Source organism: Diabrotica virgifera, chromosome 7, assembly GCF_917563875.1.
Source record: "Diabrotica virgifera virgifera chromosome 7, PGI_DIABVI_V3a".
In the NCBI taxonomy this organism is placed as follows: Eukaryota; Metazoa; Arthropoda; class Insecta; order Coleoptera; family Chrysomelidae; genus Diabrotica; species Diabrotica virgifera.
The window spans coordinates 148,292,371-148,310,674 of NC_065449.1; the positions used below are offsets into that span (position 1 = coordinate 148,292,371).

An 18,304-nucleotide genomic window follows, 5' to 3' on the forward strand; every position below is an offset into this window, starting at 1 on the left:
GCAGCGAAACTCTAGGTGGCAGGGCAAACAAACTTTACGATCCAACATCAGGCAGGTTGGGGTCTGGCCTGTAGCTTCATTTACAGTCGAGCGGTAGGCCATTAGGAATAAATGAATGTGCTGGTCTCAATCTCTCTGATGCTCGGATGATACAACTTTGTACAAGTGTTTACCTATCGTTCGGTTCATCCTCTCGACCATTCCATCTAATTGAGGATGCAGGGGTGTCGTTCTGATCTTATTGACGTCAATCAATTTACAAACGTTTTGGAAGAGAGTTGACTCAAAGTTTCGGTTTCGTCCTTGATCGGAGTGGATCTCCAAGGGAACACCAAATCGTCTGAAGAATTCTTTAACACTCTAGCCGCCAACTGTAACATTAATGTACACTCTGTATTGATAAGCGTGTAACATTAATTGTAGCGTTTCACTTACAACGCTGGTATAGTTTTGGCGCACGACGAAATAATTTAAAATATTATTGGCGGCGCGAGTGTTAACAAGTACCTCCGCAACGGTAGCAGCTTCTTGATTTGGTAACGCATGGGCCTCGTTCCATTTCGTAAAATAATCCATGGCTACCAGGATAATTATATTTATTTCCAGCATATGTTTCTGGAAATGGACATGCAATGTCGATTGATACTCTTTCTATAGGACTACCAACATTGTACTGTTTCATGGGTGCTCTTTTTTACCAACTGGACCATTACCTACTGGTTGCACACAGTTCACATTTCCGGCTCCATCTTCTAACGTCATCTTTACAGTTTATCCAATAGAACCATTCTCGAACCTTTTACAGAGTCTCCGTAATACCAAAGTGTCAAATTTAAGCTTAGATTCTGTACCATCATCATTGGAAATAAAATAAACACAAGTTATAAATTAGTATCTGCTACTTTAATAAAAACAATATATAAACAATTTCATATAAAATATTCTATATTAAAAAATATCAGCTGGAAGAACTGGATTCAAATATATTTCTAGAATGGTACCCTGGTCTGAAAATGTGACTGCTTCTTTGGTAAAGTACTCAACAAACGCTTTCAAAGTTTCAAATTCGGGAGAAATACTACTCATGTCGGCGTTCAAGCGAATTTTATTATTTGCTGTTCTTTCTATTCCCAGATTATAAAACTTTTTGTTATATTTGATAGTGAGAACCAAGAAATACTTTTCGCTTGGACGAAACAAAAAAGCACCGTCGGTGAAGTTCCTTAAAAGCTGTTTTGCTCCTTTTCTATCCGTGTTTCTGTAGAATGGCTCATGGTTGATGTTGACTAAAAATTAAATTATATTAGGTTCTTCAAGATGCACCTATAAGAAATTTACTAAAATAGCAGTAGTAGACGGAGAGGCAGCGCCGAAAAATCTCTCTGAATTTACTAAAGCTAGTTTTTTCACAGTTGATTACCGTGATTGTGTAGAGAAACATACTGCGGTCGGTCAAGCGAAACGTAGAACAGATGGTACTGACCGCTTGCCAAAGTTGCTTACCTGCGGAGGTAATTAAATCCATTTACTAAGGCTGAAAATCAGTACACACATTCTAAATTGAATATAAATCAAAGTTATTATAGTCGGTCAGCTGTATGACGGGACAAAGCCGGTCGGTCGGCCCCAATGAATGTACAGGGTTATTCACTATATTTTGACACCCTTGTAAACTGCTTTATTTACAGAATTAGAAAAAATTCAAAATACAAAAGTTATTCGATTTTTAAATTATGATTTTTTGACCTATATCTATATCGTACTAGTGACGTCGTTCATCTGGGCGTGATGACGTAATCGACTATTTTTTAAATGAGAATAGGGGTCGTGTGCTAGGTCATTTGAAGGGTTATTCAATTCTCCATGCAGTAATATAAACATTAAGATCATTAATTATACAGGATGTCCAAAAAAATTTTGAATTATTAATTAAACAATTAATTTAATTAAAACATTTTTTTGGACACCCTGTATAAACAATCATGTTAATGTTTATATTACTGAATAGGGAATTTAATAACCTTTCAAATGAGCCTGTACACGACCCCTATTGTCATTTAAAAAAATAGTCGATGACGTCATCACGCCCAGATGGATGACATCACTAGTACGATATATGTCAAAAAATCATAATTTAAAAATTGAATAAGTTTTGTATTTTACATTCTTTTCTAATTCTGTAGATAAAGCAGTTTAGACGGGGGTCAAAATATAGTGAATATCCCTGTACATTCATTGGGGCCGACCAACCGGGTCTATCCCGTCATACAGCTGACCGACTATAATAACTTTGATTTATATTCAATTTAGAATGTGTGTACTGATTTTCAGCCTAAGTAAAGGGATTTAATTACCTTCGCAGGTAAGCAACTTTGACAAGCTGTCAGTACCACCTGTTCTACGTTTCGCTTGACCGACCGCAGTATGTTTCTCTACACAATCACAGTAATCAACTGTGAAATAACTAGCTTTAGTAAATTCAGAGAAATTTTTATAGGGATGTAATATCTGTCATAAAAATAAATTGGGGCAGGAATGACTAGCGGAACAGATTAGGGAAGATCAAGACTCAACTACGACTGCAATACCATTGATGATGATAATGATGAAGTTTCTGTGATCAATTTCAGCTATTGCGCTGTCACTGTAGTTACATTTATGGTATATTTTCATCATGAAATAGGCCTGGATCCCGCGTACCAAAGAAAAGTTGATTAATAGTAAGCTGAAAATTTGTTAATAGCTTAACGGTGTCTAGTCGGACAAACTTTGATGTACGGGAACACTGCGAACGGGGGAAGTTTTAATTTTGGAACAGCTTAAATTTGGAACGTCAGACTACGAAAACGTCCCATGTATTTTGTCGGAAAGAACTTCCAATTGATTTGTTACCATTTCATTAAACTCTCATGCAAAAATCAGACTGCTATTTATCACCTGTCATAATTCCTGTCATTTGACATGTTCTACGTATCGGACTTATTAAAATGCCCATTTGGTAATAAAATAAATACCAGTCTGATTTTTGCATGAGAGTTTAATGAAAGGGTAACAAATCAATTGGCAGTTCTGTCCGACAAAATACATGGGACGTTTTCGTAGTCTGACGTTCCAAATTTTTAACCTGTTTCACAATTAAAACTTCCCCTGTTCCAATATTCCCATACATCAAACTTTGTCCGACGAGGCACCGTTAAGCTATTAACAAATTTTCAGCTTGCTGTTGGTACGCGGGATCCAGACCTAAAATGTATTTACTAATTCCTTATTATTAGGAGAAAAGGTAGTTTTTGCTTTCATTTGATTCAGAGTGGGACCACCATCTTAGCTATTTCTGCCTCTCAGGCGTTATCAATGGAACTATGCAGTCACAACTCTGAACCAAACACAAGCCTGCCTTATTTAATGGAACTTACCGCGACTGCAATAATTCGCCGTTAAGACGCAAATCAGCGAAATCTCTCGTAAAAAGAGGAAAACGTAAAGTCCGAGATACAAATAGATAGTGGAGATGGTGGTCCAAATCTGAATCAAATAAAAGCAAAAACTGCCTTTGATGGGTACAAAAAGAAAGTGGATACGTGATCGTGTCCTTTCTGTTTTCTTATACAGTGATGAGCGCACTAATAACCGACAAAATAATGCAAAAGATGGATATTAAGTTGGATGGATAACATATTAAGTTGTGAGATAAAAAGAGATGAACCTAGTGGAGGTGTTAAATTTAGCGATAGTAACTTATAGATTGACATTATATTGATTGTTTCCTATCTTTAGACGTATTGAACGAATTTGAGAAATGCCACTGTCACAATTACAGTTTTAGTTAACATACTCCTCTGATACGTCTAAAGGTGGGAAACAATCAATATAATGTCAATTTATGTTACTATCGCTAAATTTAACAACTTTACTAGTTTTATATCTTTTTATCTCACAATTTAATATGTTTTCCATCTTTTGCGCTATTTTGCCGGTTATTAGCACGCTCATAACTGTATATTCGTCGTCTCCGTGCTTATTAAGCGAGAGATACGGAATGCAACCAGAAAGCAGTTTCTTAACGAAAAGTCTTAAATTTAAAATATTGTTTAATTGTAGTAAACTTTGTACCTCGGATTTTTCGTTTTCCTCTTTTTACGAGAGATGTCGCTGATTTGCGTCTTAAAGGTGAATTATTGCAGTCGCGGTAACTTCCCTTAAATAAGGCAGCCTGCTAGTGTTTGGTTCAGAGTTGTGACTGCATAGCTCCATTGATAACACCTGAGAGGCAGAAATAGCTATCTGGCAATGGTGGTCCAACTCTGAATCAAATAAAAGCAAAAACTGCCTTTTTTCCAAATAATAAGGAATTAGTAAATGAATTTTAGGTCTGGATCCCGCGTACCAATAGCAAGCTGAAAATGTGTTAATAGCTTAACGGTGCCTCGTCGGACAAACTTTGATGTATGGGAATACTGGAACAGGGGAAGTTTTAATTGTGGAACAGGTTAAAAATTTGGAACGTCAGACTACGAAAACGTCACATGTATTTTGTCGGACAGAACTTTCAATTGATTTGTTACCCTTTCATTAAACTCTCATGCAAAAATCAGACTGCTATTTATCACCTGTCATAATTCCTGTCACTTGACATGTTCTACGTGTCGGACTTATTAAAATGCCCAGTTGGTAATAAATACCAGTCTGATTTTTGCATGAGAGTTTAATGAAAGGGTAACAAATTAATTAGCAGTTCTGTCCGAAAAAATATTTCGTAGTCTGACGTTCCAAATTTTTAACCTGTTCCACAATTAAAACTTCCCCTGTTCCAGTATTCCCATACATCAAAGTTTGTCCGACGAGGCACCGTTAAGCTATTAACACATTTTCAGCTTGCTATTGGTACGCGGAATCCAGACCTAAAATTTATTTACTAATTCCTTATTATTTGGATAAAAGGCAGTTTTTGCTTTTATTTGATTCAGAGTTGGACCACCATCTCCAGATAGCTATTTCTTTCTCTCAGGTGTTATCAGTGGAGCTACGCAGTCACATCTCTGAACCAAACACTAGCAGGCTGCCTTATTTAAGGGAACTTACCGCGACTGCAATAATTCACCTTTAAGACGGAAATCAGTGACATCTCTCGTAAAAAGAGGAAAACGAAAAGTCTGAGATACAAATAGCTATATGGAGAAGGTGGTCCAACTCTGAATCAAATAAAAGCAAAAACTCCTGTTCTCTTTTCATTTTTACTCGGATTTTTGAATACTTGAAACTGTCTTTCGGTCCTTTTCCTAGACGGAAAGAAAGTGGATACGTGACCATACCCTTTCTGCTTTCTTATAGTCGGAGAGATAGAAGCGGATTTTGTGCGTGATAAGTAATATGGAAAAACTATACGGGGATATGTTGACTTAATTGTGTACATGACTTTCACCAACAGCCGGAAACCAGAGTGGGGGCCGAGGGTAGTTATAAGGGGTCAAAGTCGCGGTTTTTATTATTTTTTTTGTGACGCTCATGATCGAGATAGTGCACCAAAATTTGGGAATAAGTAGGTCATGACCTAACTAAGTAAAATCTCTAGGGGCGGAACGCTGCGTAGCTGACAAAGGGGAGGGGGTAGGGGTGAATATAAAAAATATAACGGGTTTTTTGCGACGTTCGTGATTGAGATAGTGAACCAAAATTTGGGAATAAGTAGACCATGACATTACTAAGTAAAATCCCCAGAGCCGGAAACCAGAGTGGGGGACGAGGGTAGTTATAAGTGGTCAAAGTCGCCGTTTTTATTTTTTTTTGTGACGCTCATGATCGAGATAGTGCACCAAAATTTGGGAATAAGTAGGTCATGAGGTAACTAAGTATAATCTGAAGGGGTGGAACGCTGCGTGGCCGATAAAGGGGTGGGGGTAGGTGTGAATATAAAAAATATAAGGGGTTTTTTGCGACGTTCCAGATTGAGATAGTGCACCAAAATTTGGGAAAGAGTAGACAATGACTTAGCTAAGTAAAATCCCCAGTGCTGGAAACCAGAGTTGGGGATGAGGGTAGTTTTATGGGGTCAAAGTCGCAGTGAGTAATATTTTTTTTTGTGACCTGGCACAACATTTGTCCCCAACACAGCGTTCGGCCCCTGGATATTTTACTTAATAATGTGATGATCTATTTATTCCCAAATTTTGATGCACTATCTCGATCACGAACGGCAATAAAACCCCCACATATTTTTATACTCACCCCTGCCTACCACCCCTTTGTACCCCAAGCAGCGTTCCGCTCCTGGAGATTTTACTTAGTTACGTCATGACCTACTTACTCCCAAATTTTGGAGCACTATCTCCATCATGAGCGCCACAAAAAAAATAATAAAAACCGCGAATATTACCCCTTATAACTACCCTCCTCCACCACTCTGGTTTCCGCCTCTGGGGATATTACTTAGTTATGTCATGGTCTACTTATTCCCAAATTTTGGTGCACTATCTCAATCACGAACATCGCAAAAAACCCGTTACATTTTTCTATGTTCACCCCTGCCCCACCCCTTTGTCGGCCACGCAGCGTTCCACTCCTGGAGATTTTACTTAGTTACGTCATGACCTACTTATTCCCAAATTTTGGTGCACTATCTCGATCATGAGCAAAAAAAAATAATATAAAACGGGACTTTGACCCCTTATAACTACCTTCCTCCCCCACTCTGGTTTCCGGCTCTGGGGATTTTACTTACTTATGTCACGGTCTACTTATACCCAAATTTTGGTGCACTATCTCAATCACGAACGTCGCAAAAAGCCCCTTATATTTTTTATATTCACCCCTACCCCCACCCCTTTGTCGGCCACGCAGTGTTGCGCCCCTAGAGATTTTTCTTAGGTACGTCATGACCTACTTATTTCCAGATTTTGGTGCACTATCTCGATCATGAGCTTCATAAAAAAAAATAATAAAAACCGCGACTTTGACCCCTTATAACTACCCTCGGCCCCCACTCTGGTTTCCGGCCATTGGTGAAAGTCATGTACACAACTAATTCAACATATCCACGTATAGTTTTTCCATATTACTTATCACGCACAAAATCCGCTCCCAGCTCTTAGACTATTATATATTCATCGTTTCCGTGCTTATAAAGCCACAGGTACGGGATGCAACCAGAAAGCAGTTTCTTCACGAAAAGTCGTAGATTTAAAATATTGTTTATTATTTTTATTGTTCAATTGTAGTAAACTTTGTCTCTCAGACTTTTCGTTTTCATCTTTTTACGAGAGATGTCGCTGATTTGCGTCTTGAAGGTGAATTATTGCAGTCGCGGTAAGTTCCCTTAAATAAGACAGCCTGCTAGTGTTTTGTTCAGAGATGTGACTGCGTAGCTCCACTGATGACACCTGAGAGGCAGAAATAGCTATATGTAGAAGATGGTCCAACTGTGAATCAAATAAAAGCAAAAACTGCCTTTTCTCTTTTCATCTTTACTCGGATTTTTGAGAAAGTGAATACGTGACCGTGCCCTTTCTGCATTCTTATAATATATTCGTCGTCTTCGTGCTTATAAAGCCGGAGATACGGGATGCAACCAGAAAGAAGTTTCTTAACGAAAAGTTTTGGATTTAAAATATTGTTTATTATTTTTATTGTTTAATTGTAGTAAACTTTGTATCTCGGACTTTTCGTTTTCTTCTCCTTATTATTTATTTAAGTCAAACGGTTCTAGGAATCTTATGCAGCAAAGAAGAATCCAGGAAATTGAATTGAGCACAAACTTATAAAGAAGCAACATTTGAAAACAGTTAAAACAAAATAAGAAAATTATTTTCAATAAAAACAACCATAAGTCTATACAAAGTAAAAATTAGTAAATAGATAAATCTTGTCAAGACTGAATACAGGGTGAGGCAGATAAAGGGCCTATTAGAAATATCTCGAGAACTGAAGGTAAGAGAATAATGAAAATTGTAATACAGGGGTTTTGAGGTATGAACTATTTAATAAAAATAGTTTGGTGTCTTTGCTACTTCCGGTTATACCGGAAGTTGATTGTAACTTCGTTTTTTTTAATGGGATACCCTGTATATTTTTACATTTTTGGATTCTGCTCGATGTCTTTTTTCCTAAAATATGAGGTTTTGTAATATTATACAGGGTAGTTTAAAAGATAATTACGGTTTTTTATAAATTTTTTAGGAAACTGTGAAACACACCCTGTAGAATTGTACTGATTTGATATCAAAAACTCCATTTATGTTCAAGTAATTTTTAATAGTCTATTATTATTAAATATAGCGAAATGTTTCATTTTAGTACACAGAGGGTTGGTCGAAACTTGGAATGAGGTTTTTCTGATTTTTCTTAAATGGAACACCCTATATTTTTGTATTGTAATGAAATGATATTTTATAGTACTTTTTTACTTCTTGCATTCCCTATACCTAACTGCTTTAATTTGTAAGTTATTCGTAGTTTATTACGTGAAATTTTATTAGGTTTGCCGTGAAAATATTCAATCATAAATAATTTTTCGAAAATAAACACATATTAATCTCGACTGACCCTTAATTTATTAATACTGGTTGATATATCAAAATACCTACGTATAAGTTATAGAGTTAATGTTAAGTAGTTAAGTTATAGTTAATAGTATAAGTTATTGGGACCGTGCAAGTTCGGCAAAGCGACACCGGGTTTCTACGCTGAGCAACATTATTCGCACTTTTAATTATATTGGCCAATTATATTAGTCCTGGTTACTGGATAATTGTCAAGGCCATAGTCCAAAAAAATTATAAGAAGAAAAAATAAGATTGAGGTTGTTATTAAAACGTAAACAATTGTATGTAGTAAATAAAATTAGTGATAAAAATGCAGTACTGCAAGCAAAAATGCAATTAATTAAATTTACCTTTATATAATAATTGCACATCATATCAATATTGTGGAACAATATATAATTTTTCTTCTTCAATGAGAGTAGGTATGAAATATACGTAAATTTGGCAATTTCAATTGACAATATGAATTATTTAAGAAATTTGCAATATTTCTCCGCTATTCGCGTACGATCGTTTCTCGTTTCCCCTCCAAGTACTTGCACACCGCGAATAGTTATTTTTTTTGTAGTTAAGATTGTTGGTGTGTTTAATAATAATAAAAACATACAATATTCTATCTAGTTGGCTATGACTTTGACACTAAATATGCTTAAACATTTGCTTTGCTTAAACATTCTACTATTTTTGCAGTTCCAGTTGCTTTGCTACCATTATTAATATGAATTTTTCTAATGAGGAACTAATTCAGATGTTTTTTTGTTCTAGGAGCGTATAACACATAAAAATGTGCTACTAGCAATAAGAATTTATCATCGGAAATTCTATGATAGATGACAACCAAAAAGAGACACTTTTCAAAATTTACTAGAGCAGTTTCAAGGAACTGGACATTTAGATTACGCGAAATCTAATCGAACAAAAACTATTTAAAATGATTAAAATGAATTAAATGTTAGTGTCACTGACAATCTGCATATTAGTATGAACGTTCTCGTAATCTAAGTATCTAGTACGTCGAAAATATTCTAGTAAACTTTGACAAGTTTCTCTTCTTTGTTGTCGTCTATCAGGAAATTGCAGATGATAAATTCTAATTGCTAGTAGTAAATTTTTGTTATACTCTCCTAGAACAAAACTTTACTATTCAGTTCCCCATTACAAAAATGTATATTAGTAATGGTAACAAAGCAACTGGAACTATAAAAATAATGTAATGTCTAATGTTTAGGCAAGTTTAGTGTCAAAGCCATAGGCGTAACCAGGGATTGTTTTGGGGGTTATAACCCCCATTGGGATGTACTTTGAGCTCTATACGCTTAACAGCATACCCTTCAGAGACCTTTCAGTAGTTGTAACCCCCCCCCTTTCAGGTAGTTGTAACCCCCCTTAGGATCATCCTGGTTACGCCTATGGTCAAAGCCAAATACCAACTAGGTTGTTATGTTGTTGTGGTTTGTTTTTGTTAATATTTTATGCACCAACAATCTTAACGATGTAGGCATTTTGGTATCTCATCCAACATTAATAAATTAAGGATCATAACAAGTTGATTATAAATATAAAATGAAGATTTATATTCAACATTCACTAGTAAAAGTAGACTCCAACTAGAAAAAGTATACTCTTCCCAATGCCATTTAGTAAACGTTGATTCTGATTCACACAAACAGCCGATTCTAGAAATTAAATGTTACTGAATATGTTCAAATTAGTCTATACTAGATTAACATGTATTTATTTTCAAAAAATTATCTATGATTGAATATTTTCACGGCAAACCTAATAAAAATTCACGTAATTTTTGTTGCAATTAATGTTTGGCTTAAAGAATTACGAATAACTTGCAAATTAAAGCAGTTGGGTATAGAATGCTTAAGAAATAAAAAAGTACTATAAAATATCATTTCACTACAATACAAAAATACAGGGTGTTCCATTTAAGAAAACTCTTAATAAATAATAAAAGACTATATTAAAAATCACTTGAACATAAATGGAGTTTTTGATATCAAATCCGTACAATTCTACAGGGTGTGAAGTTTCCTACATAATTTATAAAAAACCGTAATTATGTTTTAAACTACCCTGTATACTATTACAAATCGTCATATTTTAAGAAAGAAGACATCGATCAGAATCCAAAAATGTAAAAATATACAGGGTGTCTCATTTAAAACAACGAAGTTACAATCAACTTCCGGTATAACCGGAAGTAGCAAAGAGACCAAATATTTTCATTAAATAGTTCATACTTCAAAACCCCTGTATTCCAATCTTCATGATTCTCTTACCTTTAGTTCTCGAGATATTGCTAATAGGCGCTTTATCTGCCTCACCCTATATACATTATAAAGAAATGCTCTCCATAGAAGCATTAGAACAAAATTCATTACTTTGTCTATTTCTTGAAGTTGCTTCTATTGGAGGTTGGATTTAATCAAAGCTATGGTAACTTTGACGTCTGTTATTCTAAATAGGTACAATCACGGGCGCCCATATAAAAATTTTCGGGGGGGCCAGACGTGAAAATATTGCACATTAATTTGGTATACTTTGAATAACCATATATAGTATACAGCACCTGAAAAGCTAGGGGGTGGCACGGCCCCCCCTGCCCATGGGTATGGGCGCCCATGGGTACAATGAGATGCAGCTAAACCATTTTCTCTCAGATTCCTCATCTAAGAAATGTTTCTTCTCCCTATGCTTCCGCTCTCCTTAATTCTGCCTTGCATAATGATCCTAATGCTCTCTAACACCAAAAAAGTTAAAAAAATTAAAAGATAACTGCGATAAAAAACTTTTGGAGCTCCGATTTTTCTGAAACTTGGTGTATAGCTTCTGCGGAACGTAAAAATAAGCTCGAGCTCCATCGATTTGCAGGAAAATTGATAAGTAGTTAGAGGATACCTCGAGAAACAAAAAAAAAACATGGTACCAACTTGCGCTTTTACCCGGGGATGAATGACATCCCTTCTCGGGAGTAAAAATTATTTTATTAAAAATAGCCCCATCGATAGAGGATAAATTCTAACCAAATTTGTTATATAAAGTTTATAAACATTTTAATTTTCCCGGAAAAAATGCATGATTTAAAGAAGTTTTTCATAAATAACTCAAAAACTATAAGTTTTTACAAAAAAGATATTATTTCCAAAATTGAAACTAATAAAAAATCGAATAAATTACTTACTTGAAAAACATTTTATTATTAATTAAAAGTGAGTTATTATTGGTAATTCAATGTATATTTTTTTCGGGGAGTCGGTACTCAAATCTAATTATTCAAGCTTAAATAACAAGAAACGATCAATTTTATAAAATACAGGGTGTTTCATTAATAATTGTCCATATAGTAACTGGAGAAACCTTAGCACAAAATACGAAGATTTAACCTAAAACACTTAAAATGTGGGTCCTTACTGAGTTACCACCTGAGTTTTATGTAAAAATTTAAAAATTATTTTTGCTCAGCATTTTAAATCTGTTTGACGTATCCTTTTTATACTTGGCAGGAAGTATAGGTATTGTACAAACTACTAAATTATGTTAAACAAACGTTTCTGTCTATTACCAGAGGCGTACGACGGGGGATAGTGATGGTTGACCCTTTCCAAATTCTACGCCACTGGCGGAATTGCTATTTGAGTTCAATTTTTGGATTCTCCAATACTTTCTATGAAAATAATGTACTCTTCATTAGTACCGATAAAGTCATTAATTTTCGAGATCTTTGAAGTTAAAAGTGAAATGACACGGTTATTTTGATTAATGTATTGTGTCGCTTTATTTTTAATTTCAAATATCTCGAAAACTAATCATTTTATCGTAACGAATGAAGAGTATATTATTTACATAAAAAGTATTGAAAAATAAAAAAAATCACTAAAATAGCAATTTCGTCAGTGGCGTAGAATTTGGGAAGGTTCAAGCTGCCACTACCCCCTGTCGTACGCCTCTGGTAGTAGCTAGAAACGTTCATTTATCTTAATTTAGTAGGGTGTACAGTACCTACAGTTTCTGCCAAGTATGATAAGGATACGCCAAATAGTTTTAAAGTACTGGGTACAAATAATTTTTAAATTTTAGTCATATGAACCATATCATAAATTAATAAAAATAACTGTGCCTTTTCATTTAACTTCAAATATCTCGAAAACTAATGACTTTATCGTTACCAATGAGGAGTATATTATTTACGTAAAAAGTCTTGTAAAATCTAAAAATGGCACTAAAATAGTAATTCCTCCAGTGGCGTAGAATTTGGGAAGGGTCAAGCATTCACTATCCCCTGTCGTACGCCTCTGGTAGTAGCCAAAAACGTTTGTTTATCATAATTTAGTAGAGTGTATAGTGGTCGCACTTACTGCTAAGTATGAAAAGGAAACGTTGAATAGTTTTAAAATGCTGAGCAAAAACAGTTTTTAAGTTTTTAGATAAAACACCCTGTAACTCAGTAAGGAACCACATTTTATTTAAGTGTTTTAGGTTAAATCTTCGTATTTTGTGCTAAGGTTTCTCCAGTTACTATATGGGCAATTATTAATGAAACACCCTGTATAAGTAGAAGTACTTACTAAACACTTGTCAAAGTACTCAGGAATACCTATGAAATGAACTCCAAAAGAAATTTTAAAATTTCTGCTTTAAAAATGTTTCCAAAAAAATGTTATTTTTTAGAAGAATTCCGGTAATTTTTATACTTAAGTTGGTACATACAGCGTGTCTAATTAAGTTGGAAACATAATATGGGAAACTTTTTTATTATTAATTTTACGAAAAAAATTTATTCTTCATAAAAAGTTCTGCAAGTTCATAAAACCATCAGATTTAACCATCAGCTATCAAATTTCATCAATATTATACAAGGTATGTCAAAAAATATGAATTTCGCTCAAGAGTAAATTACCTTTATTTTTCTCAATATCGAAAATTTTTATTATGAAAAGTTGTTTGGAATTAAAAGTACTTTACTTTTGAATGAAATTCAGATTTTTTGACAGACCTCGTATAATGTTGATAAAATTTTATCTGATGGTTGAATCTTAGGTTTTAAACCATGCAGTACTTTTTATGAAAAGTAGCATTTTTTCGTAAAATTAATAATACAATTTTTTCCATATGTTTCCATCGACAGGCTGTATATAAAATATAAATGTATAATCAACTGAATGCCCCAACCTTCATAGGGAGACTGCATGATAGAAGGAAGAAGAATCACTTTAGAAAATTATATTAAGATGAATCAGCAGTGGTTAGGTATTTAAAATTTACCAATAATATTAATTTAACTATACCTATATATACTCACATTTTACTAAAATTCATGATGACACCACACCATAGTATTTATAGTCTAAGAGCTAGTGAACACTAACACTCCGACTAACGGTCTTCATGTAAGGCTAGAAGTTTGTATAGTGATAATTCATAGCACACCAAGGCGAAAAACCATGACCTGGCAGGCATCAGCCCTGCACGTGTATCTACCAGGTGAATCGAAAAGTGCAGTTTAGGGGTAAAATAAACTTTCTCCAGTAAAGTTTAAATTTAAGTATGTGTTTGAGTAAGTCATTTAGAAGAAATGTGTACAATGACAGGCGATTCTGAACAGCATAAGACCTTGCCAGGCGAGGGGAAAGATTAGGGTTTTTTATAAAATTATTTTTTTGCATCTAACAAAGTTTCTTTAGGTTTTTTGAATCATTCCAAACGGAAAAGGTCTTTAGTGATTTTTCTCTTAGGTTCATAGTTTTTCACATACAGGCGATTAAAAAGTTTAAAAATTGCGAAATCGGCCATTTTTAACCCAGAATCGGACATTTAACTGAAAATTTTAATGTTGAAGGTAGGTAGATATTCTTTAAATATTGATTGATGAAATCCCGAAGAGTTTTTTGCAATACAGTATCTAAAACCCCTTTGTTTTTTAATTGCTAATCAAGCGGGCGCGACACTGTAGTATAAGTGAGGACGTTTGAGTTTGCATAAATGCATTATCTCGAGAATGGGCAAAGAAGAGATATCTTCAGACAGGTCGATTTCTACTTTTAAATTAGGACTTTTTGGCATATATATAATACTAGTGACGTCATACATCTGGGCGTGATGACGTAATCTATGATTTTTTTGAATAGGAGTAGGGGTCATGAGATAGCTCATTTGAAAGGTTATTTAATTCTCTATTCAGTAATATAAACGTTAACATAATTATTTTTACAGGGTGTGCAAAAAATTTTTCTTTTTTTGTAAATTAATTTAATAATTTTTTTTTGTACACACTGTATAAATAATTATGTTAATGTTTATATTACTTAATAGAGAATTAAACAGCCTTGCAAATGAGATATCACACAATCCCTAATCTCATTTAAAAAAATCATCCATTACGTCATCACGCCCAGATCGATGACGTCACTAGTATTATTAGTGTCAATACGTAATATATATATATATATATATATATATATATGCCAATAAGTCCTAATTTAAAAATAATAATCTACCTGTGTGAGGATTTCTCTTCGAATTCGCCCATTCTCGAGATAACGAATTTATGCAAGCTCAAACGTCCTCACTTGGGGGTTGCAAAAAATTCTTTGGGATTTCATCAATCGATGTTTAAAGAATATCTACCTACCTTGGCAACATTGAAATTTTCAGGTAAAAGTCCGATTCTGGGTTAAAAATGGCAGACTTCGCAAATTTTTAATTTTTTATTCGCTTATGTATATTATGTCAAAAATTATTAACCTAAGAGAAAAGTCACTAAGGACCTTTTCTGTTTGGAATGATTCAAAAAATCTAAAAAAACTTTGTTCGATGCAAAAAATTTAATTTTAGGAAAAAACCCTAATCTTTCTCCTCGCCTGGCAAGGTCTTATGCTGTTCAGAATCGCCTGTCATTGTATACATTTCTTCTAAATGACTTACTCAAACACATACTTAAAAATAAAATAAAAATTTTATTTTTAATTCAGTTGCAATGCGAAGGCAAAACAATCTTACTTTTCAATTAGAATACGGAGCGCAGTCCAGTCCCTTGAATCGCGATTTTCGGCTCTTATTGGAGCCTCATCGGAAAGAACGTAGGCTTGTTCTCCATATCCCAATTGATCCGCACTGAGAGGTTTTCCCACCCATTGCAACTGAAGTGAAAATATTAGGTGACTAGCGTCATCTGGCAATTAAAAGATGAAGTTTTCGATCCTAATAGCATTATTAATAATATTTAGAAAATATTAAAATATTACTAAAAGATTTTTTTTAAATCGAAAACTTATTGGTCTCTACTCCTTCGAGTAACTAGGTCCATTTTCTCCAGCTGAACAGACGGGGTCGTGAATTGTAAGTTTTTTGAATTCCCTCTTGTCTTCTTCGCTTCAGCATCCATTTGGCTTGCAAATTTTAGAAGCCTTGGAGGTGTTACCAAGGAAATGGACCAATAAGTTTTCGATTTAAAAATCTTTTAGTAATATTTTAATATTTTCTAAATATTATTAATAATGCTATTAGGATCGAAAACTTCATCTTTTAATTGCCAGATGACGCTAGTCACCTAATATTTTCACTTCAGTTGCAATGGGTGGGAAAACCTCTCAGTGCGGATCAATTGGGATATGGAGAACAAGCCTACGTTCTTTCCGATGAGGCTCCAATAAGAGCCGAAAATCGCGATTCAAGGGACTGGACTGCGCTCCGTATTCTAATTGAAAAGTAAGATTGTTTTGCCTTCGCATTGCAACTGAATTAAAAATAAAATTTTTATTTTATTTTTATATTGGTCTTTACTCCTTCGAGTAACTAGGTCCATTTTCTGTTGGAATTTACCAGCTGAACAGACGGGGTCGTGAATTGTAAGTTTTTTGAATTCCCTCTTGTCTTCTTCGCTTCAGCATCCATTTGGCTTGCAAATTTTAGAAGCCTTGTAGGTGTTACCAAGGAAATGGACCAATAAGTTTTCGATTTAAAAATCTTTTAGTAATATTTTCTATTTTTCTATTTTAGTAATATTTTCTAAATATTATTAATAATGCTATTAGGATCGAAAACTACATACTTAAATTTAAACCTTACATGAGAAAGTTTATTTTACCCCTCAACTATGCACTTTTCGATTCACCTGGTACATACACGTACAGGGCTGATGCCTGCCAGGTCATGGTTTTTCGCCTTGGTGTGCTATGAATTATCACTATACAAACTTCTAGCCTTACAGGAAGACCGTTAGTCGGAGGGTTTACTGGCTCTTAGACTATTAAAAATGTATATCTGTTCTATTTAAATGAAGTAACTCCTTAAATTTACTTACAAATTAAGTCAGCATTAGACTTTCGTTCCTCTTCTAATTCTGGATGATGTTCGTGCAATTCTTGTCTAATGGAATCGCTTACGTTTCCATAAAAAGCTTGGTCGCCGAACGAATCCTCAGGTATGCGATTTCTTAGCCGAATATTTCTCTCAGATTTATTATCTTCGCTGTCGCTCTCATTTGGAGGAGCAATGTTTGCAAAATTAGTTTTATTGGGCGCATTTTTGTTAATATTTTCTTGAAGTTTTTTTTCTCGAGCTTTTAGAGCTTCGTTTAGTTTCATAGCTAGCATACTCGGTATAGAAGCTCTTGCTGCTGATTGGGTTTGGGTTTGGTTCAGTGCTTTTTGGCTGGCTGGAGAGTTAAAATTGGCTGAAATGCAAAATAATCAAATTATGAGAGTCTTTTGGTTATTATAATTTAAAATACTTTTATTATTTGCATCGAAATAAGATATGGTTGAATGCTCGAATATACAGAGCGAGTCTTGTAATTTGGAATAAATTCAATATCTCAAATACTAATTTTTTTTGAAAATTGCTCAGACCCGTCGATTAGTATTTCAAATTTTCCTTTTTAACATATAATAATAATGTATACAGGGTGTCCCAATTTAGAGACATGACGTTGTTCTGAAGCTATTTTCTTGTGGCATTTTTACAATTTTAACTATTTATAATGGGAAATAAGCCACAATATTATTAAAAAATGATTTTTTTTTATTAACGTTTCGACGCCCAAATCGGGTGCCGTTGTCAAAATACAAAATACTATTAACATAAACAAAAATGTTGTTGCTTAGTAAAAAAATTCTTCTAATAATTTATTTAATTTGACTCATTTATATCGGCAATTCAGATACATATGATACATTTTAAAGTAGAAGACTTTAAAATGATATTGCCAATATTTATGAGTTGCGTTCCTGGGACGACTTTACTGAAAGATAGTTCATTCGATTACATGAAATCAACCCCAACTCAAGAATATCCGTCACAAAAAAATCATAGCATGTGATCTGTCTTTAAAAAGACAACCACATGCAACGGTGACATTAAAATTCTCGCGTTAGAGATCTCATAGTAAATCACGAGGGAAAACCAAGAAAAACCTCGTGATACTATCCCGACATCGTAAGTATTTGCTCTCACATTTAATTTACTCTCAAAATTAATACCAAATTCTGACTTTACTATAATTGTGTTTAAATTATAAATAATATCAATAATACATGAATATATAAGTAATACTAAAATATAAATTATGTACTAATTCGACTATTGACTTACTAATTGTGGTATTTTCTTTCTATTGACTTCCTCTTTCAGTATGGGTATCCACATCCTACTGCACTCCACCGAGGAATTTGCGACACAATTGGTTTCGTTTAGCATAATTAGAGCCGCTTCTTTGATTTTTCTCTTTTTACAATCTTATATTAAAAATAGAGAATTTG

At 34.1% G+C, this 18,304-nt stretch overlaps 1 protein-coding gene across 1 annotated transcript in view; it reads right to left on the bottom strand.

Annotated features, from left to right (window-relative positions):
- Nucleotides 1-881: 881 nt before the first annotated feature.
- Nucleotides 882-18,304, bottom strand: part of LOC114334001 (titin-like) — a 93,206-nt gene continuing 75,783 nt past the window's right edge. Inside the window, exons 6-7 of the mRNA XM_050656407.1 lie at nt 16,849-17,220; nt 882-1,286 (exon numbers count right to left, since the gene is read on the bottom strand). Coding sequence (XP_050512364.1) covers nt 949-1,286; nt 16,849-17,220 — 710 coding nt within the window. The 3' untranslated portion in view covers nt 882-948. The remainder of the gene's footprint in view (nt 1,287-16,848; nt 17,221-18,304) is intronic.